At 39.7% G+C, this 27197-nt stretch overlaps 1 protein-coding gene across 1 annotated transcript in view; it reads left to right on the forward strand.

Annotated features, from left to right (window-relative positions):
- LOC146755067 (cytosolic carboxypeptidase 4-like) overlaps positions 1 to 27197 on the forward strand; it is a 72656-nt gene that overhangs the window by 17387 nt on the left and 28072 nt on the right. The window contains exons 2-4 of the mRNA XM_085526418.1: positions 17012 to 17141; positions 21500 to 21631; positions 24774 to 24950. Coding sequence (XP_085382544.1) covers positions 17012 to 17141; positions 21500 to 21631; positions 24774 to 24950 — 439 coding nt within the window. The remainder of the gene's footprint in view (positions 1 to 17011; positions 17142 to 21499; positions 21632 to 24773; positions 24951 to 27197) is intronic.

Below are 27197 nucleotides of genomic sequence, written 5' to 3' on the forward strand. Positions count from 1 at the left end.
GCAGGGAGAAATGTTAAATTCAGTTTCATATAGAATGTACAGCCATGGCAATCAGTTCGTGGAGTGAGGCAGAGCATCACCCTCCATGCACCTGTCCATCCATGTTCCTTTAGCTTTCATACTCACTGAGATGTCAGCAGCACGCAAGCGTTGTATTAGATTTTCAGTTTATATATTTAAGATAAAGCAGGTTAAAAAATGAAATCCAGAGCGGATCTGAGAGGGTTTAGTCCAGGTGAAACACATACTGTGCTCTTCTGACCCAGGCATTGAATTCTTTGACATCTCAGATGCACAGAGTTCTGAGCCCCAATGCATTGGGTTCACAGAAGAGGAGATGGCAGGACTGTCACTTAGCATCTTCTGTTTCAGAACTTACGGTCCGTGCTACTACTGGCAATCACTGTTTACGGTTATTACCTGTAACCAGGTAAACCTTGTTAGAAAGGGCAGTGATGCTTGATAATGTATCAGGCATTGCTGCTGTTCCCTTCCTTGCAGTATTAGCATTGGTTCAATCATTTGAAACTCAGTTCCTTTTCACCATGATGTAGAGCTGTTACTGTTGTCACGTTTGAATGTTTTAACTGCACTTCAGTAATAGGCGAGTGATCCCAGTATCTTATAACCTGGCAGAGCAGGTTGTCAATGGTTTACAATCAGAAATGATTGGCTGGCAGCCCAGGCTGGAAACTGACACTGCCTTTATCTGCCATGGTCTTTGATTTTCATTTTTTTTTTTCTGGTTTAAAGGTCCTGTAGTCTGTAATTGCTTTTTTTGGGCTGATAAGGTTGTATTGTTAGCCATGAATTTGAGACCAGCTGTTGTCTTCAGTAGTTGGATGTTTCACTGCCTGAGTTATAATTATAGTCCATAAATTGTGTTAGAATACTTGGTAGCAAGGAGCATACTGAAAATGAGATTCTTTTCAATATTTGTGTCACTTTGCAGAAGACAGAGAAAGAAGTATTGTCAAAGGACAAGTGTGTGCTGTTTTTCTTATCTTTCTGGGGCTTTGAGGTGAACGAGAGTTTGTCTGGCATTTTCTCTTGGATTGTACTCGGATAAGCATGTGGCACTACTTGGATTTACAGCATGAACTTTAAGCCAGAACCACCATGCTGCAGAAACTTCACAGCCATAGGAGTGCAGTGTGAATATCTTTTCCACTGAAAGACCCGATTCCTTGTTTGTAACCCTTCAGTGAAGCTGATGGAAGAAGCTCTAAGCAAAGTGCTGGCTCTCTATGTGTAAACAAAACAGCACTGAGAAATCCCCCAAGGTCCAAGCTGTTGGTTTTTCTTATGATTTATACCTTCTCAGTTATGTGAATAGAAACGTAAATATTTACCCTATCTTTGATTGTTTTCTTCACTATCTCAGCATACATTTTCTTTCCTTGAGGTGCCCCCAAAGGGAGTGAAATCCCAATTTCTTTGCAGTTCAGAGTCTCTTTTATTTTTGTCTTTTATTTCTTAGCAGAAGTCTTTCTTTCTGTTTGCACTTCAGCTTCTGCCCTTTGTGTGCTGCTTTCCTGCTCTTCCTTTTTTACTCATTTTTTGTTTTGCTAATCCACTGAGATTATTGAAGCATAACATGTCGTTACTGGTAGGTACTGTCCAGAACTCTTTCCAACCCTTTACTTTGTTCTTTGCCAAATATAGCTCGATATTGGCCTATGGTCACAGTTTTATCTCTATGGAATCCATCCATGCTGTCAACTATAGAATCTCTGTCCTAGTAGTTCTTTAATATTTGGAAAATAATTCATCTTCATTCCTATTCAATGCAATGGACTGTATCGTATTTCTTGAGTAGCTTTGTTCCCCATTGGCCTATTCTGTTACAATATTTTCCCTATTACTTATGTAGGACTGTTTTATATTAAATAATAGAGAGCGTTAAGTGGTTTTGTTATTAGTGTTCAGAAATCGTTAGTGTAGCTTATGCTCTCCTCAGACCCGAGTTTAGAAGATATAATCTGTAGTTTTCATTGCTGTGGCAGTTTCCCTTCATCAGCAAGGAAAAAACAAGTGGTGCTTGTAAATTCTCTGTCTAATAATTCAGTGATTACGATATTAGTAACATGTTGTGCAAAACAGGTGGTGGTGGGAGGAAGAACTAGAAGAGAAGAGAAACTGTCAGTCTTGAAAACGGCAGTAGATTTCTTTGTTTCTCCTCCTTGAAACTCATTTGGTTAAGTGAAGTGGGATTGGGTTTGATCGCTTGTTTGAAAAATCACGTTAAATAATCCATTTATCTGCGGGATGTGTGGAAAGGCCTCTGGATTCCATGACTTACTGTAAAGAGCTGTGGGGTTTCACTCTTGGCAACTGCATTTGATGCCACTCATCCCAAATAGGTAAAACGTACCTCAGTGGGGTAGGAAAAGATCTTGATATCATTTAAAAGCCACACTGTGGGGTTTATTTAGATAAAATTAACCAGTATATGCCTTTTTTTTTTCCCCTCTTTCTTTCTTTCTATTTTTTCTTCCAGTCGTGCGATATGAATAAAACATTTGCCTGTGTGGAGCTGATTGTAACGCAGTGTTCCTATTGCTTCCAGTAGGGATTTGAGAAGGAAGTTGCTTTTCATATACAGTCCTATCTGGTGGTTAAAAAGATAAACGTCTGGTAGGGAAGATGAATTGTTTCCATATATTTTTCGGTTATATTTCTTAATGGGGCACATTTAAGAAAGAGATGATTGTGTTTATGTAGAATGATGTGTGTCCTATCTGTGGTACATCCAGGTGTTTGAAGGTCATTGATGGATAAATGTGAGGCTTCTCTTTGAGCAATACTTTTCACAGTCCATAAGCGTTTCTTCACTGTGGCTTTGAAGTGTACTGAAGATGGTTATTGTTGTTGGAAAGAAGGCATCTTTTCTTTAAAAACGTACAATGTAATGGAAGTTGAAAGGAAGGTAGAAAAGCACAGTGAGGAATTGACAGGCAGCTCTATCTATCACATGACAGTTGTACTCTAACAGGACAAAAGTTGACATTTGCTACAGTCATATTCAATAGGCGACACTGAGTGTCAATATGGAGCTCTGGGCAGTCGTTATAATGGCTATGAATGGTAAGGGAGAATGACATTTTTGATCTGTTTACTGAGATCATCTTATATCCAGAAACTGAAGGAATAAGAATCTCTACGACTTGGCTCTAAGTAATTTATTTTCATTTGCTCCTCTTATTTATAGAAATCACTTCTTTTAACATGCACCATAATGCATTGAATGACAACAGTGATATCTTTGGCAGATTCTGAGCCTACAAATGTACTGGAAATGCGTGTTCTGCTGGAAAATCAGACAAAATAGGAAGATACTGAGTTGGTGAACTTTCTTGTTTGCGTTGTTACAGGAAATGATTAAGGAAAACCAACTGATGGCCTTTTGAGTCGCATTCTGTGAAGCATCTCTAGTGCCATCAGCATGATGGGGAAATTGGTCAATAAAGGGGCAGTGGCTTATGGTTGCATTCTGCTTCCCCTGCATTCTGCTGTAGATCTACCATTGCTCTGCTGTAGTAAGTGAAATTAGTTTGCAGGCTGGTAGCGTTACTGGTAGTGTAACCCAATTGTGGTGTGTAAATTCCCCCATTTCCTTTTTTATCTTCCTTAAGAAACTGTAAACTTTATTTGTCAACCAGTCAGAATCTCTCAGTGAAACATCTGGCTGAAACAACTGCTAGCAGATAAAACAAAAACTTCATCACTGCTAAAAACAAGTAGCAAATGTTGTGTATGTGAGGATAGTGATGATAAGGGACCATTTCCTTTGGGAACAACAGAAATGAGGGATGTACCGATGCTTTCTTGCCATTCCAACTTTTGCTAGGACCTGATGTGTACACAAGTGTGCTCTGTTAGAGGATATTAGAGGATATATATTTGCTGTTCAGGAAACCTTCTCTGATAATCTGGCTTAGCCCAAGCCTGGGGTGAGTTTCCCTGCTCCATTTTTTGTTTGTGCTGATGCTTTTTTGACTCAGGGTAAATGGCAGATGAACTGACCCTTCCACTCTATGGCACTATGGTTTTGGTTGTGCATGAGTCATCTACTGGTATTCAGTACTTGGTGGGATGTGACCAGAGTCCTTCCTTACAGTGCTAGCTGATTTTTAGCCCAGGTTAAGTATCCATTAAAATGTAGCCCATGATCTCATGCATAAATGCAAGGCACATCTTCTCCAAATGTAGTGTGGATATTTTCTGTGTGGACATTCTGAGTGTAGTTTGAAACATAGATAAGTGATCAGGTTAATGGAGCAGCAAAGGGATATTTGCAGTTGCAAGCAGAGAGCTAGATAATAATAATAAATCAGTAAGAAACTAAAATTCAAACATCTCTCTTCTTTGATTGCCATTAAGGGATTGTGGCCATTCAATCAGTGGATATACTTTGCATTTGATGAAATCCTGGGATGTGCGTGTAAATAATACTTTGAAAACGTAGTTGACTAAACTACAACTTAAAAGACACATGATTTGACTGTACTGATTTCTATTATTCCTTTGTTCAAATGGCATCTCCCATATTACTGCTGCAGCAAAGCTCTCTCTTCAGAGAGCTTGTCAGTGGTATCATTGCTTCGAGTGCCTCAAGGGTTCTTCTCCTTGCTCTTCCCTTTGCCAACTTTCAGTCACATCTATGACCTCAGCAGGAATGTTATTTGAAGCAATGGCAGTGCTTCAGTTCTTCTAACAACCCTCTGCTAAATCATTTCCCTGAACTCAAAATGGCAATGCATCTGAACCACCGATGGACTTAGTGAAGGGAAAGTATGGGAGAGTTGGGAAGGGCTCAGCCAGATGCCACAGTGAAGCAAAGCTATTGAATATGTGATCATGCAAAAGTATCTTAGCTTCTTCCACCTTTGCCAGCATCTTCAGATGGAATTATCTTAGACGTAAGCTAGATGAAGGAGGTGCATGCACCCTAAAGGGTATATTCAGAAGTATTTCTCATCAAGTATGACATAATATTGAGGAAGAAGACATAAGTCTGTACTTTTGCATGTAACTGTCAGGCTGTTAATTTGTCCCTAGTATCTGTGAACCATCCAACACAGCTACTCTTTTAGACAGCAATCAGTACTCAATGCCACATAGACAGGAAAACCCTAACAGATAAACAAGAGAAAAAGGCACCTGCTTGTTCTGTAATCATTGGAAACTTGCTCAAAGTTGGAGTCATGAGGATTTCCTCTGAGATGTGTCTACTCTGAAATTCAGCTATTATCTTTCTGTTTGAAACCATTATGCTTAGGAGGTCACCTCATCACCTCTTCCAGTGGCGTAAAACCACGTTCTTGTGATATCTTCCAAGCAAGTCCTATTCACCTGACTGAGCTGGGAAGCGCTAGAATGAAATAATGCTCAGCAATTTTGAACCATTCCAACACCCACAAAATTTGTGTTTTCCTAACGTTTGCACACAATTGCAGTTACTGCCTTTTTTGCGAGGCAGCAGCTGGGGGCTGAGAGCAGGCAGCTGCAGCCTGCCACAGCCACCGCTGGAGTGCCTGCACATATAAAAATGATGGAACATCCAGCCCCGCAGTTCCTTAATTGCAGCTGGGATTTTGCAGCTGTGGAGTCATACCATGAGAAATACATTCAGTGCTACCATTCAATGAGCATAATTTTGGGGCCAACAGATTTGCTGTGTGAGAAACGAGCTCTATAAGGCCTAGTTCTTCCTCTTTCTTTTTACCTTGTTGCTATCTCTGTTAGCTTTCTGTTCCTGGTATTTTGCAGCACTCAGGGCTAGAGATAAGCGTCTATCACGCTATCCACCACTAAGGAACTGCTGCTCAGACTGTGAGGAGGTTAAAAAAGTGTTACACCTTAAGAAGAATTAAAGATATTTAGCATTTCACAGCACTATATAGCACTATTAATTATATATATTTGGAATTAAGTTGTTCAAGAAAGGTGGAAGGCTGAAGTTTTTTCTAGGTCTTCTGCTTCAGGCAATCAATGACTTTGCTTACAGATACACTATAAAGATAAGAAGCTGAGAAAGCACTAATTTACCTAAATTCAAACAGTAACAGCTGAACTACGTTGTTTATATATATAGGAGAAAGATAACTTAGATCTTAAGGTCTTTCCTTTGTTGGTGTTTATTCCTCAGTGTTTTTACAGCCACGGTCAAAATAATTTGCAACATTTATTCCAGTTGATCAGAATGGCCTACTTGAATTTGCACATTGATTTTTGTAGAGGATATTTCTATGAGCTTATCGGTATTGATTAAATGTTATGCAGCTGAGTCTTTAATCTCTCCTGGGTCTGAGAGGGGCGGGATAGCTCAAAGTACAAGGAGTCCTGGAGAAATTCAGAAAAGAAAAACACTATCAGATAACATCAGAAATATTCCAGAGCCTCGTTAGCCTTCCTGCCTCTATTTATGATTCTAAGCACATGGCGTGTTTCTGTTTCAAATCCATCTTCAAACAGAGAATTTTATTCCCCTGTACTTCCCTTCCATGTCATTCTGTGGATAGAAATGCTATGGATGCCCTCCACTGAAAAATATGGTTGGAAGTTGCGTCTAAGGTTGTTTCTTTGCAGTGATGAAATATTGGTCTTTAGAAGGCAGTTTTGAAGCTCTTTTGGTTTAAAGTTGGTGCTTAGCACAATTTCTCCTTCGTGGCATAAGTAGTATTGCCCTGTATGATGCACTTAGCAATAAATCAGTACTGTTATTCACCTGTTAGGTCTGGAAGGTCCATCAAGAATTAAAACATAGAATCATGGGCAAACCCTGCTTTACCCATGAGGTGATGAAAACTGTTTCTCGTATTAGAGAGAAGAAAACTGTAGTGCTCGGTCGTTAACTTAAGTAAAGGTAGACAGTATGGTCCTACTCCTTGTTTAGTGACTGAGCATGTAGAGCAGCCAGCAGACACATGTTGTTTAGTGGCACTGTATCAGCTTTTAAACATGGACCTTTGAAGTAGAAGAGCTATAATGATGCAGTGGTCCTATTAGTGTTCTTATCTTGTACCCTTTTCTCCATGTCTAAATGAGAGAGCTTACTGTGCTGCCCTTTGCTATGTCGTGAGTTATTTCAGCTTTTGATCAGAACCTGAGGTTTTGACTCACTGACGCAGGACAGTGCTTCTAATCTGAAAGTTTTTTAAGTGCTTTATTACCAGAATTGGATGCCGATCATTGATTTTCTTCATAAGTGTCTTCAAACCCATTGATGCCCAAATATCCTTAATTCATTACCCTTCAAGAGATTTTTCCTCTACTTCAATACATTAAAAACAAGGGAAGGGAAGGAAGAGCTATGCAGAAACTCACCAAAATACTTGGAAAAGTTCTGTGTCCTCCATTCTAGAATATTGCTGATATATTCTGATACGTAAAGCTTCCTGATTCAATTGAAGAACAGAGATAAAAACGAATAGTAAGGACCATAAATTAGTTGCCCTGATCCAATATGTTTTAGGAAGCTAGTTAAGAATTTCCTGACTTTGGAAGATGCTGAGTGCTTGCAATTCTATTGAACTTCAATAGGCAGTGATGAGTAGCTCCATATTTTGAAAAATCAGGTCATTTATTTCAGAATTCAAGTAACTTCACTTTACAAATCTGTTTCAAGAGGGATTTTTTTTTGATCGTACGAGCCCCCAATTAAAATTTGCCAATTGCTATGGAAAAAAAAAAAAACAGCTTAGATTTCTGCTCACATAAGTATATAAGAACCGCTTACATTTGTTCCTATCTACTGTCCTAGTTTTTCTTTGACTTTTGTTTTTTTCCACTAGAATCTTCCAGCAAAACTGCTGCACTTAATGTGTTTGCCCTGGTTTCTAAGGCAGATCTCCCCTCAAATTCAAATCCTTTTTCTTAGGAGTCTTCATTTTTCTCTATGCACCCTCACTTTTCTGTGCCAGCTTTACTTACCACTTGCGTGGCATCTCTTAAACACTTGGCCCAATCTCACCATTATGTGAGTTTCCCTGGAGAATTGGGTCTGTTTTGTTTTGTTTTATAGCGATTTTATCAGTTACTGCATTTTATATGGATATTTTAATTTATTTTTTTTTTCCTGAATGTTTTGCAGACATTTACAAGCCCATCAGGTTTCTCCAGTGAATACTTTATTTTAATAAGTGGGTATTGAATGCTTCGTTTAACTTTACTATTGTGCAGTGCCCAGAGACACTGTGCTTGGATGAGCAGTTACGTAAGTGCAATTTGTTTTAGTGCATCTTTTCGTATCAGAATTAGCATTCAGTTGAGCTTTGAAGTCATGTAGTGCATAAGCATAGGGGGAAAGTAAATAAAACAACTTAGTGCATCTGCAGATATAACCCCAAACTGATTTACTTATCTGTGCCTGCTCACTCTGCTCAGTGACAGATCAGTCCCTCAGATGCTTTTCTAGTGATGGTAGAGCAGCGGTTGCCTGATCTCTGAGGATGCATGGAATGCGTGTCTAGTTCAATAGAAGACATGCATTTCCCTTCAGAGTCAGGTGGAATGCATAACTTGAAAATAAGTCTTTTGTTGTTTTTTCAGTGTTTTGCTCTGGCTTTTTTTCCTATTTTGACATGGAAACTGTATTGCAAACAGACCTGATCTGTAACTATTGCTTATCTCTACAGAAAGGAACACTTATTGCAAAGAAATCAAATTGTTTCATAGGAATTCGTGACTGTTCAGTGGACTAGGCAGGCAGAGCTGGAAATTCTGTGTTCAGAAAGGGGAAAAGCTTGCATTCATGTATATGATTGCTGAGTAACCTGTGAGGAATTATTACTTCATTGCGGGGAGATTGTATTTGTCATGCAAGTAGCCTGTGAAGTTAGTAGGCATCATCACACAACAGTGTATATATCCTGTTATAGCGGGCATTTCCAGTGGAGCTGTAGGCATCAGTAGCAATATGATCACAATCATATTGGTTTTAAGGCGTGACTGTAAAAAGAAAGGGAGAAAAGTAGGAAGAAAGAAGGGAAAGCTCCTCCAATGTGAGTGATTAGCAAAGTCTAGTGTTACTTTCTTTAACTGTGCCTGCCATGGAGAGGGTGGTTGACAAACTGTGTTCTTGGGTTTGTGTTATTTCATAAGCTACCGCTCAGCATATTTCTGGTAATGGTGCTTTGTCAGTACTCTAATTTACTGACGGAGGAAGTATAGTATGTCTTCATATATGTCAACCTGCAGTCAGTTCCAGCATAAATCACATCACAGTCTCATGTACTGAGATCTCTGCTCGTGCTGCTGTCAGTTTGCTGAAACAAGTCTGATACACAGATCTTTGCAGGCCCCAAACTGAAAAGGGACTCTAGGTTTCCAAAATTGGTTTGTCTTCTGAGGTAGGCGCACAATGTCCTGATCAATGACTAGCAGGAAGCGGGATGTTACAAGCTGGACAAAACCTTTTAGATGATGCTGAACATGATTAGACCAGGATGATGTTAGTGATGGTCCAGAAGGGAACTGTATCATAATATCTTGGACCACAGTCCTTGTGCAGTGTTTGTTTCATTACTCTCATTACTAAAACAAAAGTGCAACGGTTCTTCAGCACTCACTGACAATGTTTTTGGATTACTCCAATTATTCTATAACTTATTAGCAGAATATTTCTGATTCGTAGCATCTGTTCTGAGGTCTTTTCCTCCCATTCTAATTAACATCTTCAGTTCGCTCTTGCCTGTAGGAATGAGTGCTACCTACTGGACTATGGGGCTGCATAAGGATCCTAGGAAAATTGAACAGATCTGAAGGTATCTCTGCACATTCTATTTATTTTTTATTCTTGGCCTCTACGCAAGGCTCTGCTTGTAGTTCTTATTATTGATCTATGATGCCACACTTTGCTCTTATGTGTCACTTAGTTGGGTTTAAATTTTAGAACAGTCATCTGGAAAATGTATTTCTTAGTGTTCATTTGTATATGGAGATTGCACTGATATAACTACCCGATATTTAAATCAACTCAATTAATGCAATCCATATGTGAGCAATTAGCTTAAGTCAGTTAAGAACCTTTCTTCAGGTATATGAATGTAAACCATATTTAAATTAAGAAAGTGAACAATGCAAGACTTAGAAGCAGGCTGAAGGACATTACTTCAAAAGTAAAATGTTAGTTATTCAGTCCTTTGTCTTGAAACCTCTGGTTCTGGTCTTAATTTTTCACTGATTTGCTACCTTGTTGCATGAGTGTCTTCACTTTTCAATATTTGTGCCTGCAAAATTAGGATCTGCTGAAAGAGTTTGTAGGAGGATGAGGCTGTCTTAAAGAACTGTTTTCTCCCCATGGTAAACTTAAGCTTTTCAATGAGTAATAGTCAAAATTGGAGCCAAATCTTCCCATTTAAAAACATCATTTCCATTTGGAAATGTCATTGCAGTGCCATTTGGGAGTTGCTTGGCTGTCCCGTTGTCCTGGCTTCACCTGCCTCCCCTGCTGCATCTTAATTTGTGCATCTTACTGAATTAGTGTTGTCAGCGCTTTAAGTTGTGTTGTAGGACACGTGGCCCAGACAAAGAGGCGCTTTGGCAGAGAAGAATGAGTACCTTAGAATCCTTAAGTGCACATATTCTGCCATATGCTGAGGGCATCTCTTAAACAGTTTAACATTCTGAACTGGCCAATTTGAAGTTTTGATGGAAAACTCCAAGTTTTGAAGAGAATGAGCTGAGGAAAAGCTATGATTTCCAGCAGGAAGCAGGTACTTGTTAAAAGAAAAATCTTGAGTTGAAAATTACTTTTTCCAGTCAGAACTAGTGACTAAAAATTCTGTTTTGGGCTTTCTTACCAGTGAGAAAGTATTTGAAGTTGTTGCAAAAAGGGTCTAAAGATGACTCAATCTCATGGTAGGTGTCAAGAAACTTTCAGTTTTTAGGTGCTTCCTGAATCCTTATTTACTCCTCCACAAAACAGTACAGATCATCATAACTTGCATTTTCCTCATAAATGACAGTGCAAAGTGTCACCAACTGCAGGTGAATTTGTTCTCATATTTGATAGTTACTGTTGTTGCAGCTAAAATAGTAGAAATCTGATGAGCGTCCTTTCATGTGGAACTGAGGAGGTAGTTTAGCTGTGATAAGGCTGTTAACTCACCTTTTCAGTAGGTCATGTGAACTTCTTGTCTCATTTGATTATGACATTGACAGTGTTAGCTGGGAATGATGCAGATCTCATTCTGTGTCTAACTGGTTTGTGACAAAGTGCGGCTTAATGAAATGTGTCCGCTGAGAGAAAAGGAACTCTCCTATCAGAACAAGGACAGAGACACAGTTACACGGACCAAAAGGAGAAAGCACAGACTAAATCATTTATCTTGGGAAGGAAGAATTGTCCACTGTAAAAAAAATCAGTCAGATGTAGAAGGTGAAACTCTGAAGGCTCGTTATGCTAATTAGCATCAATGCTCTGATGTGGGTAGGCAAGAAGAAGCTGATGGAGTGGTGCTTTAGAACACCATTTGCTCAAGAGGAAGTACAACGCATCATGGATTCATTAATCTGTGCTGAAATGGAAAAGTCTTTGAGCAGCAGTGGTCTAAAGTGGTCAGGATCTTTCCAGTGGCCTTGTTCAGTTGGTTGGCAGCCAGATAGTACGAGTGTCATCTAAGAGATAAGCTATGATCAGTAGTGAATTGTTAGCTGCAGTAATGTGGATGGAAACTGCTTTGGTCATTGGTGCCTGTATATATGCCTTGCAGATATTCACCTATATTTCACTGTGAACAAATGAAAATCTGGTAACTTCAATCCCTGAACAAAGAAAGAACATTGCCCCCTTTGTTTCTTGAAGTAAATGGGGAAGGGATCACATTTCTTCAGTGAAACCCCGTGGCTTGCCAAGATGCCCAAGTGAGGTATCCCAGAGGGAACTTTAAGCAGCTCACTTAAATGATGGGAAAGAAGTTTCACTATGAAATTAATGATGCAGCCCAGAGCACAGTAGGAAAACACCTTGCCCTCTTTTTCCCCATCTTTGATTCCAGCTGTAGAGTCCTGTAGTGCTTATCTGTATATTTATCTGCTATAAAATGAAATGGATTATATGAAGAGCTCTACGAAGCAGTACTCAGTACTTCAACATTTCTCTAATGCAATTAAGGCAGATATTTCAGAAAATGGAAGACTGTTAGTTGCCATAAGCTGGTGTTTCATTGGATTGCACACAGTTTAAAGCCTCCAATATTGCTGTTGTTGTGGGGGCTTCCTGTTTCTAGAATGACCATAGACATCGCAGGGCAATGCTGTAATGCAACGACTAGATGGCATTGGATGAGCATCTCCATGGAATAAATGTATGGTGAATGTAGTCAGTTCCAGCGCATGGACTTCAGGCTGTAAAAAAATAATTCTATTTCTGTCACATCTTCCTTTTAATTATGAGGGAGGGCTTTACTGGTTCTGCTGCTTTCCAACATCACTGCCTTGTTCTCTGAAAAGGTTAACAATCAAGAAAATTCACGATTCCACCTGCCCTCTCCACATGTACTCACATCTCAGGTTGATCTGAGCTTTCTTAATTGCAAGACCAAAACACCTTAATGCAAATATTCCTCTTGCTTCCATCCTGGGTAAGCAGTAGTTATTTATAAGTCCAGCATGCTGTGTCTGTCTGAGGCTGCCACACGCTGTTCAACGGCATCCTGATGTTTACTTGTGCCTACTTTCCTTTATAGATATTCTTATCCTGTGCTGGTACTGCTGTCTGCTTTTAAGATGCACAGTGAATGGTGATGTTGCTCTCTACATATCAAACACAATGCATCCCTTTAGATTTCATAGTTCACTGTGCCCCAGGTGCTGTTATTATCAGTCCTGACATCATTCATTTGATATGATGGGCCCTGTCTTTCCATTTATCTGTAATGGACAGGAGATTTTGAATCATTTTATCTTCCAAGCACAGCAACATCTTTTCTTTAAAAAGTGACTTTCCTCTCTTTCCACTTCTCGCTTTCTTCCTGGTCTAATATCTTGTGCATTACATTTATCCCCCCCATGTCTTTATTTCATATTTCCTTTTCCCTTTTGTTTTAGTGTTTTTTTTTTTTGTTTTGGTTTGTTTTGTTTTTTGGTGTTTGTTTTCTTTTTTCCCCTCTCCTCCCCATGTGTTCCCTTCTCTCTTTTTCCCCTCTCATTTTTCTTTCCATGCAGGGCATCGAACCAGTCTTACAGCAGCCAACTGAAGGGTTCTGTTGACCATATCAGCCTTGGGTTAGGACTAGTTCATGTCTCCCAGTCCAAAGACATTTCAGAATTCAGTACAGTTGGAAGCTGAGGCGCTCAGGGATCTTTTGCTTTGCTCTTAAACCAAGCAGACCTAAGGGTGAGAGAAAAAAAGAGGATGAATCTTCATTAAAACTTGATGTCAGACTTCGAGGTACAAGATTAAAAGCAAGGTCTTAAAATTGCAAACAGACTTAAAATATCATTCTGTTTTTAACTGAATAGGTCCGTGCTTTAGCAACTTAACCTCTTTCTCATTAACTCTCTGTGAGGTGTCCCTGCCTTCAGAGCAAGGTCTAATGCTTCTCTTAGAAGTGCATTTACTGCCTGTGTATTCAGAAGAGAAAACTCAACCTCATCTTTATGACTGTGGTGTATCAATTTGAGATGTTAAGGATCTGGCTTTTTTAGAGTAGTTCTCCCATTTGCAGTTCAGAATGACTACCTGCCTTTATACATCTTTAGAGGTGCGGCTTGCAGAGGTGCAGGAGTATTACTGATGATGTGTACTGATATTTGAAACCAACAGTCATCAACAAATTCACCTGTGGTTGAGTTTTCTTTGCTCACAGCCAGTCACAGGAGAGCTGAGCGTGTTCCATCAAATCTTTGCTTCAGGGTGTGGGCTTGACTACTTTCTGTTCATTTTCCAGGGCTGCATGGCACTAGTATATCTGAAAGGCAGACAACCCAAGCGTTTCTTTCCTCAGACAGTTGTGAGTGCTGGGTGCTTTGCTGTGGATCACTGTGGCAGTGTTTTCTGGCTACGTACGTTTTTAGAACACCTTAGTTATGCTTTGAGGGTCCCATCTTCTACCAGCTCTGTGGCTTTTCCTGAGTTATTCTAGAACTACTTACAGAAACGTTACAGCCCCAGAGTCTGCTTGGAGGAGAAGGTCAAAAGTGTTTGGTCTTGATTGGTGGGAGAGATGTGTGATATTTACACAAACTACTTCAAATTGTGGAACTGATCCTTTCTACAGTAGCACTAATGGATCGTGTATCTCAAAGGTTGTGGCCGAACGTTTAATGGAGCCACTTCAGTTCTTATGTAGAACAAAGGAGCAAATAGTTTCCTTTTTTCTGTGCTCTGGTAGTCAAGCAGTACCCCAGGAGGCAGCTAACAGCTGTCCCACATGCTGACCCCCGTCAAAGAACTGTTTAAAGGTAGAAAAGGAGGTAGAGCTATAACAGAAGTTCAATCCAAAGCATCAGACTTGTGAGCAAGAGAAATACAATTTAATTACGGGTAATCTGTTTAGAGGTAGAGGTGGGGTTTCCTTTACTCTATTGGAATTCCTTGTGGCAAACATTTTCATCACTTGGTTTGAGCTGCTGGGAGTCCCATCCAGGCTGTCACGTAGTCTCACTAATGCTGCAAAGGAGAGAAGACATAAAGCACTTAAAGCAAATACAGTAGCTTGGAACTACGTTGTGAGAAATGCCTTTGGTTTGAGAAGTGAATTTCATTAAATCTTGCCAAATGTAGAAAGCCAGTCTCAGCTTTCCAGTCTCTTTATTTGCTATCAGCACTTGAGATCAGCTTAATATTTTACCTTCACCCTTGGATGCAGAGCATAACGGACAAAACCATTATCTGCGAATGTCATCGCTATTAGGAGAGGAAGAGAAGGAGGAAAGGAGCAAGGGAACAGAGCTGGTGGGGATCTCCAAAAATAAACAGCCTATAACAGTATGGTCAGAGGGAGTGAGCGAGGTTGGAAAAATCAGTGTCTCATAATTTAATTAAAGTTCTGCATCTCCTTCAGAGCTATGGCTACAGGCTGCCAGGCAGAGGGCTAATATCTAAAGGTCATTCGAATGAGCGAAGATACTAATCACTGGAGGACAAAACTGAACTCTGCCTCCCAGTTCTTGCCTTCTTGGTGAGATTTTACCTTCCTTCCATTATAAATTAGCCTGTGAATGTCATGGGGCAATTGAACTGTCATAGAGTCTCCTCTAGGAAGAACCTCCTTTTGTATCAGAATGATGGAATTGGTAAATTGCAACATGGGCAGAGTAAAGACTGAAGAGTGAGGGTACTGTGACCTATGAACATGTCAGCATGCTGTGTACAAGATGTGCTTGTGAACCAGCCCTACATTCCAGACCACAGTCCATAGCAGAATCTAATGCTGCAATGAGAAACACTGCAATGCAACAGGATCGATTAGTTTTTCTTGCCTCCTTTTCTAAGAGAACATCTAATTTCTTCTTGTGTTCAGAAAGAAGAATAATTTATATATATATTTACAAACTGGCTTTTTGTTTAGTGACTTTTAGAATGGAGTTACGCCTGCTGGAAGGAAACTGTGTATGCACACAAGTTCTTGGCAGAAATACACTTGTAAATCTCAGCTGAGCATCTGTTCTCTTGCAGGTCAGGAAAGGTGAGCCTGCAGGTAACTTTGCCTGAAGGGCTATTAAGAAACATAACAGAAACGGTCATGTTTTTACATAGAATATTTGGTAGAAGCATTCAGTGACTTCTCATGCTTTTGTTACTGGCAATATTTTTCAGCTTTCAGAATGAGCAATGTAGCAGCTGTGGGTTATGAGGAAAAAAGGGAATTCAGGTAACACTGAAACTAGAGTAAAGTCAGAATGAGTCTTGTGATGTTGCCAGAAACCCCAAGATGGCATCAGAGACCTTGTTTTTCTCCATTAGAAACGTATGACATTTTTAGTGGATTTTATTGTTTCTTTGTTTTCCTTTCTTAACCAGTTCTCCATTGTATCTAGTATTTTTTGAAGTATTCCAGCCTTAAGACCTTTTTTCTGCAAGCATTATTTGCAAGGCTCACTGATAACGCTGGATGCAATGCACCCCAGTTGCAATGCGAGATTCTATCTTCAGACCGCCAGATTGTGTCCCCAGGAATACATCTGTACTTATTCTGTGACTAGGAGGCTGGAACAGCAAAGCTGGATGTAACTCTGTAGCTAGAAATTTGTCCAGTACTTACAATAATTAGGCTCTGCAGTGCACACAATCACTAATGAGGGAAATTAGTCAGATTCTGCAAAATTGTACAATGATGTGCTGCTCCTTACAATCAAATATCCTGCAGATTTTTTCACTGATCACTGAGTCAGGAGCAGAATATTTTCAATCCAACTAATGAAAACACTTTCTCAGTGCAAATCTAGGATCCTTATTTAGCTTTTTATCCAGTCTTTGCAGTGAATCTAGGTAATTGTTCCACATAATGATGTAGCATGCATCAAGATCTTCTTGATGTGCTTCAGATAGCTACATTTCTCATGAGCGGAGGAGCTTAAATGAGATATCCAGCTCATCTCATTTAAGTGCATACATATTTCAGGCTGGTCGAAGAGATTCAAGCACCTGTCTTCAATTAGAATGAGTAGGAGTTGGATGTACTTATTTGCTGTGGAGGTTTTGAGAAGCCTTTGCTGTGCACGTAAGCTGGGTGAGTTTTGTAGATAGCGCAGAATTTAGAGCGTTTCCGAAGGTAATTTTGTTTGTAAGTGGTCCTGATTGTGTATGTACTTAAGTAAAGGAAAATCTGCATTTATTTTCAGGGCTGTAACTGTCTGAATTCTGGAAGGAAAGGGGATGATAAAATCTGCATGGTGGTACGCACCTCTGAAATGTACCGACTGTTGATTCATTCCAACCCAGTGTTAAAAGTCTTTGATCTGTGTTTTAATTGGCATTCCCCATCTTTGTGCCAGGTCTTGCCAGAATCAGGAACTCTTTGGAATCAACTTTTGTTTGTGATGTGTTGCTTTGTGATTTCAGCCACCGTTGTTCCTTGAGTGGAGATGATCTGAACAGGCAGTGGCTGACTCCCAGTTCTCAGCTCCATCCAACAATTTACCACACCAAAGGTCTTCTGTATTATCTGCGCAGCATCAACCGGGCCCCTGTGGTGAGTAACTCCCTGTATCTTCTATGGGTTATTGCACGCAGATGGATTATTGCAGTTGTGTCAACAGCCCTGTTTTATGGTTAGAGATGTGGAAAGCATACTATACCGCTATACTTTCATCATTGTGGGGTGTTTTTGAAAGTCTTGGGTTATCTACTGAATCTTCTAACCAACTCCAAACTTCAGAGTCTTCGTGCACCTGCAGAGTGAATACAAATTCCTTACAGCTCCTTAGTATCCTCAAAGTACTTCAGCTAAACTAGATATTGTTAGTAAGTTATTGTTATCTTTCTGGCAATGACAGGAGAAATTCTGTGAAGACATAGTCTGAATGGATCATGCAAAAGCCCAAACTGGAGCAATCTGTGCAATCAGAGAAACACAAGTTAGCTTTCAAAATGGTTGAACTTTTCTGCTGCTTCAGTGAGAAGAAAATGACTTTTTGGGGGAACTACCGGAAGTTCATGAGGGGTGATACTACTGGCATATGTCTGGGATCTGTCCCCATCTGTTCGGTCTTGATGCCCAACAGAATGAATAGTTCTGAGACCTCAGGATAAAAAAAAAACACTGATGGTTTCAAATGTTGATGAACAGAATGGAAGTGGATGGAACAGCAAGTTGGCTTCTTATAGCCCCAGTTAGGCAGGAAATGTCCTAAGATGCACTGTTCACTCTGGTCTTGATGAGAAAATCCTCAGACAAGGTGAAAATGTCTGTGAGTTTCTTTAAGTGAATATTTGTGGAAATATGCTATTTTTGGCCTAAATGACAGCCCTGACATCGAGCTCTGCACTCCAAGGAATCTACTGGAAGTTCAGCTTGTATCTGAGAGTTTATTCCACCTACATTTTCTTTGGGTTTTGAGCTACATCTGATCAGTTTTGTTTTATTGTGCTAATCGTATTGGGCCTTTTTAATTTAAATTTATCATAACCATCCCTGTCACATCCAGATGCATGAAGTTGAACATGCGCCCAGTGGAAGTTTTCATCTTGCTGAGTGAAGTAAGACTATTGATCGTATCATGTCTCTCACTCACAGGCAGTATGTCAGACGTGGTAAACTGATTTTTTCTTTGCCTTTGAAGAGTACATTGATTTTGGTTTATACATGCTCGCAAATGTCTTTTCCCAACTCCAGAAGAAGCTGGATTTCTTCTGCCCTGCACTCACTGCCAAGATGCCATGAAGGCAATTTCACTGATAGCCAAATGATTTCTGTGGAGTGAATTAGTTTAATTTATCTTGGGGATGCGCAAGCAGTTTCTTCAAAGGAAAGGAAAGCTTCTTGAAAGTGAAAAGGAAATAACTTTAAAGTTAGCGGCCTTTCAAACCAAACCCATTTTAATTGGTAACTTCAGCCATAGAAAACAGCCATCTAAGTGCTTTATTTGTTTATTTATTTTTGCTTCTCTTGTTGGTTTTGGAAACCCTAGTAAAAGAAGGGGCTGGATACGCTGTAGTATTGCAACTCTCCACTGAGGGTGGTTTCTTTTCAACTGAGAGCAGCGGGAGTATCAGAGAGCTAAGCTTGGGAGCAGCTAGGACTGAAGGGGAAAGAGATGTTGCTTTTTCCCCTTGAGCATTCGTGGTGAGGAAATGTGCAGTTTGTGAATTACAGTTGACAGTGCACTTGCAGGATGCAACAGGAAAAGTGTAGCTCTTACAGAGGGATCAAGCTGCAGCAAAGAGCAAGTTACTTTTGGAGGGGACAGGAAGATGCTGTTAGGGACCAGGAGACACAAAGCGGTGTTTGCTTTTTGAGATATTCTATCAAGGTTGGAAACAGAATCTGACTGCAAGTACATAGCTTTTTGTGAGCAAAGCATCCTAAACGTGTCTACCTCAGCAGTCTGAGATTGGGTCCTCTCACGAAGCTACTAAGGAAAAAAAAGAGTATTTGCATCCATTTTCTGTCTTGCTTTTCCTTTGTTTTAAAAGCTTCCTGATTCTGTGAGTCATGAGGGGGATTGTTTTTGAGTTTGAAAGCAGTCCTTACCTTTGTGGTGCTCAGTGCTGGCACATTACTTTAAACAGATAAAAATTTGCATGTGTGTCTTGAGTCATACCCCAGTGAACACCAGACTTGGAATTTGACTGTGTGTTGGTGTCACAGCTGTACAAGAAGGATAGAGAGAAAAAAGGGGTGGGTAGGTCTCAAGTTTACCTTGTGGTTGCCCAGGCTTAACCCAAGGAAAGTTCTTCATTGGGTGCTGCAACTATAAAATACAGTTTTGTCTTGGCTGAGTGGTGAGGCTTGAGCTACTCTGTAGAATAAAAATAGAGCAGAAGAATGCATTGTAAAAACAAAAACAAAACGATTTGTCATAAACATTGAGAATAACTGCAGTGCTCAGTAAAATTAATTAAAATGTAGGTATATATGATACACAAATGGAATGGAAACATTTCCAGTAGTGTTGACTTCTCTGCTGTGGAGGTGGGTGGCAGTCATGGATTCATCCCATGGCATGAAATAGTGGTGTTACAGAGCCTGGCTTTTACAATGCTTTACTAATATGGAAGGCTTGTTCCAGACTTGTCACTTAAGGATTCACTCTTGAGATGCAGAATTATGGACCTCCTGCTTATCAGGCAGCACAGCTATCTGAGCAGCTGATCATCCCTGTGTGGTTTCTGATAAGTAATCTTTTAGGTAATAATATATGCATCTTGCATGTTAGTAATTCTGTAAATTGGCAGGTAATTGATACCTGGTTGAGCTGGGATCTCTGCCTCAAAATAGAACCACAGCTATAAAACCTTCTTTGATATTCATAGGAGTAAATTCTAGTTGGTACCTGTGGTTAAACTAATCTATGACTGTATTGCTGGAAGCATAGATGGAACGCTAACTGGAAAAATGCCTGTCATTAAAAGAACCAATAAATGCAGCTGTTTAGAAGGGAGCTTTATGGGATAATTCCCTGTTTTTCAGGCAGTTGCTTGAAGTGTAGGACTGCATAAGCCCCATGTGTTGGACTGGGTGATCCTTTTACAGGTCCTGTCCAACTCAGGATGTTCTGTGGCTATAGCAGTCCTGTTAACTAGGACTTGTGGGATGAATCTGCGTGTGAGTGTCTTAGCATCTCCAATCAACGTGCAGCTTGTCAGAGCAGCTGGAGGAATTTAAATGCTCAGTTCCTTAGGTAATTAAACTTCCTGACTGGCTGCAGCTAAACTGAGTTACTGTATAACTACTAAACAAGCATACTAGGGTAAAACTTGCCTTAACAGTTGGTGGAAGAAGTTGATCTATTCCATCTGTTTCTCTCCTCCTGTCTATGTTTATATAAGAATATGTATCTTTCTTCCTCATCTTTTTAATTGATCCACAGTGCTTCCCTACCTTATGACACCTGTCCCTTTGTCTCTGATAGATGCCTCAGAAAACTATTTAAATGATATCACGATGTTCCTTTCTAATCGGCAATGAATATTGCCTTAAAACAAACCAATTTCTTCTCTTTAGAAATCCTTGTCTTTTCACTGCTGGATTTCTGAATGTTTCTGATAAAGACATGGAGAATATATGTAACAGCAGTGTCTATATTGACTTCATATTCCGGAGGGCAATGAGATTGATTATTATTTAACACTTGGGTCAATATTTTCCTCTTGGGTCATTAAATCGTGATTTTCATTTTTATCAAAGTTGATATGTGCCTATGAAGGCAATCAAAACTTCCATTAAAACCTGGAATGTACCTTGTACCTAGTTTATATGATAGCTGACATGAGAGATGGATTAAATAGATACATTACGTTGTGTGGAATCAGATTATTTGTCTGACAAAGATAATGTCCCGTGCTTTATGTCCAGGAATTCATGTAAGTATCTGACCACATACAATACATTTTTACACAACTGCACAATTACATTTTCCTAAACATTGTGTAGCACAGTTTTTGTGTTTAAAGAAGCCAAGGTGATTAATTGCTGGCAAAAGGTGCAGTTTTAAAATCTCCTGAGGCTAATGCTAGAGTTGAGAAGTCAGAGGAGCCCAACAAATTGCTCCGTTGTATCATAAGTTACCATGAACTCTCAGGTTCCTCGGTTGGCATGGAATCTTGCACAGATGTCATGTTTATTTCTGCTGTGGACAGAAATGCACCGGTGTTGACACTGGATTCATGAGATCATGTCAGTTCCAATAGGTAAAACGAGGTACGGCTGACTAACAAAGTTTGACACTGATTATAGGCTTGGCCCAGAGCTCTGCTCTGAGTTTGTCTGAAGAGCACTGACAAAGGTGTAATTCCTCACATACAATCCTCTAGTATTTATAGTGTCTGTTGTGAAGAACCACAAAGCTTACTTCAGTATTACAGATTTTGCCTTTCTTTCCTCCCTAGGTGTTCTGTGACTACCATGGACACTCCCAGAAAAAGAATGTGTTCCTCTATGGTTGCAGTATCAAAGAGACCTTGTGGCAAGCAGGTTGCGTGGTCGACACAGCAGTTATCACAGAAGATGTTGGCTACAGGGTAGGTCTGCTTTGTTCCTTTCTACAGTTGTTGGCATATATGTGCACCTACATCCCTCTTTAAGATGAGGTCAGATCACAAGTTCTGTTGGTAGGTGCAAACTTGTCTTGCAGCAGAGGAGTAGAGATCCAGAAAAGTTTAAATGATTCCTACTATCTTCATGCACCAGATATCTGCGAGAATATTGTCAATAGGTGGATCTCTAATTCATTTCATTAAGATGCTGTTTTGTTGTCACTGCCGCTGACTAATAGAAATGTTGTATTTTTGTGTTTTATAAGTTCCAAGTATACATGTGCTTCTCTCACCCTCAACTCACGAGAAGTCCCCGTGGAAACACTTGTTTCACAAGGAAAAGCAGGAAGGGTGCTTACAGTCAGAACATCGCTTGTTGTATTTGAAATCAGTGGGCTTGAAAAGGCTGAGGATAGTTCACTGTTACACAAACAGAATTCAAATGCTGCTTTCAGCATCTGGTGCCTGTCTTGAATCTGCAATGAAGAAACCAAGAGCAAGCCTCCAAGGGTGTCCAAGAATCTGCAGTGGCCTAGATGAAAGGCTTTGTGATTGCAAAATATGGGAAGTTTCTCTCCTTCCTCCCATGAGTAATTGGGGACGATCCTGCTCTCCATGTATTTACTTCCCAAAAACATGAGCAAAATACCTCAAGAAAATTGTGATTTTTGAACAGCCTTTGCTGTAGCCCTTGATTCGTGGGAGAAAGAGGCATTGTTACTTCCTAATACTTGGCCTCAGATGACATGCGTAGCATTGACATTGGAAAACCCAACTTCAGGATTTCTCCTTTTAATCACCATTCCAGGCCCCTTTGACAGTAATCTCTGAAGGGACCTCAGTAAAGAATCCTAATTCCATTCTGACCAAATGGGAACGGAGGTTTATGGACATGGGCAGCGCCCCCGTTTTTGTGCATGCTAAATCCAGCTGTATGAGAGACAGGGAGCATGGTTAAAGTAATGTGTTGTCATAAAAGAATCCTTTGAAAAGATGCGTTTTCACCCTCCCAGAAATACAATTGAAAGGTAATTAATGAGAAAAGCAGAGGGGAAAGAACTATTAGTGTGAAATCCAGTGAAAGCTGGTAAAATGAAAGGAATATTAAATTCAGATTTGATAATGCTTCTAAATGAGTCCTGACTACAGAGACATTACTGTTACCTGCCAGCGTTTTTATTTAATCAAATATAGAAGACTGATTATGCGTATAATTTCAATTGTTTTAAAAACTAAACTGGATTAGAGATCTGATTATGGTACTTCATAGCATATATTTACAAAAATCTGTGTGCTGTTTCAGATAAGGACAGAATGAAAACTATCTGAACCTTCACACGCAGTTTAGCTGGATCTCATGATTGTGTTCAGGATTATAATTGTTTGGGTGACTGTGCTTTATTTTTAACCCAGCTCCAGGAAAACCTGGATGTGTTGCTCGGAATCATAATATTTTGCAGCAAATTGTACTTTGAGGGCAATTCAGAAGCAGTGGATGTTTAGTTCAGAGCAAGTAATCAATTTTAAAGATTCCTCTGTTCGGTATTCTCCCAGGAAAAGGAATGCTGTAGTTCTTAATAGCACACTGTAGATCTTGACTTAAGAGTTAGGCTCATGCTGGTCTCAGGTTTGAAATGTAATCTCTCACTTTGTTCCAGTTATCTGTTCACAAGGTTTTTTTCTGCTGATGAATGGACCTTATAGATCTTTATGTCTGTACCTTACAGAACTGGTAGGGTCCATTCATAGCTATAGATTGGATATGCTGAAAATAACATTTACTTTCTTATTACAGAGGTATGTATGATTATGATGTTTGCAGTGGATATTGCAGAACAGTTTAGGCCAAAGATTTTATCTTCTGCGTCAGTCATCCTTTAAGAGAAGACCAGCTATTAAATGTTATTTTCTCAATTTTGATGAAACCAAGCAGTCCTGTACAGAACTGTGATGTAAAGCTCAACAGAGTGGAACTAGAATTGCTTAGAATCAATCAGTTTCACTGATTGTTATTGGAAAGTGAAATTAGCTGGTTGGCTTTCACTGCCCAAACTGAATGAAATTTGAGGGTCAATGCCATTAGCAATGAGCAGAAACTCCTTCTGTATGATTCCATTCCATTCAGAAGTTTAAGAAAGCTGTCATCAAAGAAATAATGAACGTTCTTATTTTACAAGCTCTTCACTGGATGGTCTTTGGGCATGTACTGGGATGCAAGCACAAAGGTTTATATGCACATATGTGCTTTTGTATGTAAATGCCCAATTTCTACACCGAGTACACCTAGTGTTAAGGTATCTAGTATATACTTTTACAGTTAGCATGAAGAAGTGTTGCATCCACACTGATAGAAATATTTGATAGCGCTGTGTATTAGCAGTGTTTATAGGCTGCTGTTGAGAAAAATGATTTCTAGAATAAGAAAATCACTCAGAGCTAAGAGGTAATTTTACTGAATTTTCATATTTACTCTTTATTGCCGCTTTCTATACAGAGTGCATTCAATGTACCATTTGATCCCAGATGAGAATAGTTTGGTTTATTTCACAATGCAAGATAGTTAAATGCTAAGCTCTATTTTCCTATAATTATCTGTGACCTTCAGTGGGATTATGCATTCCCCTTCTTTGCTGTGTGCTGTGTTCAAACAAAATTCCTCCTATAGCTGAATCCCTTGTCAAATTGTGAGGAGGAGCTGGAAAGGAAAGAATGGAAACATTGTGCGCTGAGCTATGACTGCAGCCCTCTAGGCAGAACAGGAAAATGTAGTTAATGTTGAAGCAGCTTAAAAAATAAAGCTTCATAAGTGACTTCAGCAGTCCAAAACTATAGGATGTGCAAAGACATCATTTTGGATGGGATGTACCAAATGTACTTACAGCATTTTTGTCTGTGACTGGGGACAAAAAAACAAACAAACACAACAAAACATTAGAATATGAAGATTTCACTTGGGATGAAGATGAGTCCAGTTTGGCACTAACTGGAACTATCACAGTGACAGTTTCTACAGGTAGCTTTGGTGATACGCGCTTTAAACAGCATAGGCCTCTTGTAGATGTATTTGTGATATAAATGCATGTACATCTGTTTGATTCATTTTCTCATTGCTGATACTTTCTTATAGACTCTTCCTAAAATCCTGGACAAAGTGGCCCCTGCATTTGTCATGAACAGCTGCAGCTTCCTTGTAGAAAAGTCCCGCGAGTCAACAGCCCGGGTGGTGGTATGGCAAGAAATGGGTGTGCTGAGGAGCTACACCATGGAGAGCACGTACTGCGGCTGCAGCCATGGTCTCTACAAAGTAAGTACCTCTTCCAAAGAACTACATGGCACACTCCTTCTAATGTGTGTCTAATGAGCTTGGGAGAATAGAGAGTGCTGTTTTTATGCTGTTTGGTATTGCCAGCTTCCTTCTATAATATAAGTGTAGCCATTCTACTGAGTTTCTTCTCAGTTAAATCCTTCCACGATCCTTCACTTTTAATCTTCCATGCCAGGGAAGTAGGTTCCTTGCTACGAGGTTTCATTTGACAGTGAAATAAAAAGAAATTCCAGTCTAATGCCAAAAATATTGAGCTGAATGAAGGAGTGTTTTTGAGATGATACAGGCTGTGTCTTTATAATGGTATTCACAGTAGATCTGAGGTAATTAACATGAATATTAGGAGTCGTACACTTCCTGTTGCAGTCTATCTGGGCATTTGCTTGGCTAAACTTAAGAGCCTGCACTGAGAATTCTGCACTTGGAGTTTGTTACTGACAGCCAAAGGTAGCTCATCTATGAGCTGAAGCCACAGCTTTAACTGTGAACTAAATGGAGCTAAATTTCTTACCAAATGATGTTCCAGATACTGTGGGAAGGGCTGTACTTGTGCTGAGTGCATCAGAGACAGGAGCCTCTTGGCACTTTTTAAGTACATGGTTTGAGCTCTGGTAATTGTATTTAGCTGTACATAATTCTCCACTTGCTCAGTTGGTGAATTCTTTTTGTTCCTTTCCCAAACCTGTTGCTTTCCATGGAAGGGATTCTGTGCTCCACCTTATTTCTCCCACTAGGGAGCAATCCTTATCTATACAGCATTAATATGTGGTTAAGGATCCGAAAAGACCCTTAAGGAAAAAGCCATTGTTACAAATAACAATTAATAAGACGTTCAAATTATTCTTTGCAAGTTCTATGTTAATCCTTTTACATTCCATAGAATGTGGCCAGCAAGTACTCAGCTACTGTTTTAACAGTGCTCTACTATACTCACATCATTTCTTAGATAGAAAAGGCAGAAGAAATATCTGAAGATGGTTTAAAGAAAGAGAATATAACTGCCCTGAGCATTACACCTAGTGCTCCCTACTCTGAGAAGTGCTGATGGGGTGCAATAGGTACCACAGGTTGTGGTGGGGTTTTAAATTTCCTTCAGACAGTGGGGAGAAATTCTACCTTGACTAATGTCAGTGGCAAAACTCCTAGTGATCTCCATGGAGAATTTAACTCATTTCCTAGATAATCCGAGTAACATCTAAAAGCAGTTGGACATCAGGTTATATCAGTGTCTAATGATTTGTTCTCTACTTCCTTCAGTATTTTCAACCCAAGTTTGCATAAGTTGTGCCAGCAGATCTAAAATGTTTTATGCAACGTTCTCCCAAGTGCACCACCACTCAGTAAGCTGGTGGTCAGGCTTCTAATGGTGTTGGTAGCAGTTCTGGATCCTGATCTTTGACTTTCTTCCTTCTTGAAAATGGTGAAAATAATGGTGAATGTAGCTGCTTTGCTGACTGTAAACTGAGATACAAACTTCTTGTGCTTGAAGTTGCACATATCTGATAGGGAGTTTGCAAAGGATTTAGGAAAAAACAGAGGAAGGCTTTGTAGAGACTGTAAGAAGCTTAAATATTAAATACACAGGGCTGTCAGGTAAGCCCCCTCTCACCACAGAGCAATGTTGTAGGAGGGCTGAGGTAACCTGTCTGATAGAGAGGCCCAGAAAAGAAGTTCCTAAAGTTTTTCGATTGCACGGTGTGTGGCATATCATGTATAGAAATGTGACTTTCATTTCTAAAGCAGTTTAGTGAGTGAAAAATAAGGCATGAATTTGTTACTAGTGATATGTAAATGAGAAACAGTTGTGACCCCAGCCTCGATTAAAAGTCATTTGATTTCAAATGGGTATGGGGGGAGGGCAGAAATGAGAGCAAAAGAAAAGATGACTTGTCTCTGTTGAATCTCCCTGTCTGTGTGATCAATGGAAATGCAATAAGCCATCTACCCTTAAGGAAGAGAAACATAAAACTAAAGAAACTATTGATCTTATCTAAGGTTTTATTCAACATAAAGAAGAAGAAAAGAAGGGGAAAAAAAATCCAGACTCTCTTTGATTTTGTCTGGATTGTCCAATTGAGTCTTAGAACAGCAGTGTCTCCATTTGAAAGCTGCCTAAAACAAAGCAGTCCATTTCAACAAGGAATTCTCCTTCCTACTTCTACCAGTTTACAATCTCACAATCAAAAAGTAATCAGAAACTGCCTATCATTTCTCTCCCAGTGTGAA

This window comes from Coturnix japonica, chromosome 36 (genome assembly GCF_054131305.1).
Source record: "Coturnix japonica strain WE chromosome 36, WE-NBRP24, whole genome shotgun sequence".
Lineage (NCBI taxonomy): Eukaryota > Metazoa > Chordata > Aves > Galliformes > Phasianidae > Coturnix > Coturnix japonica.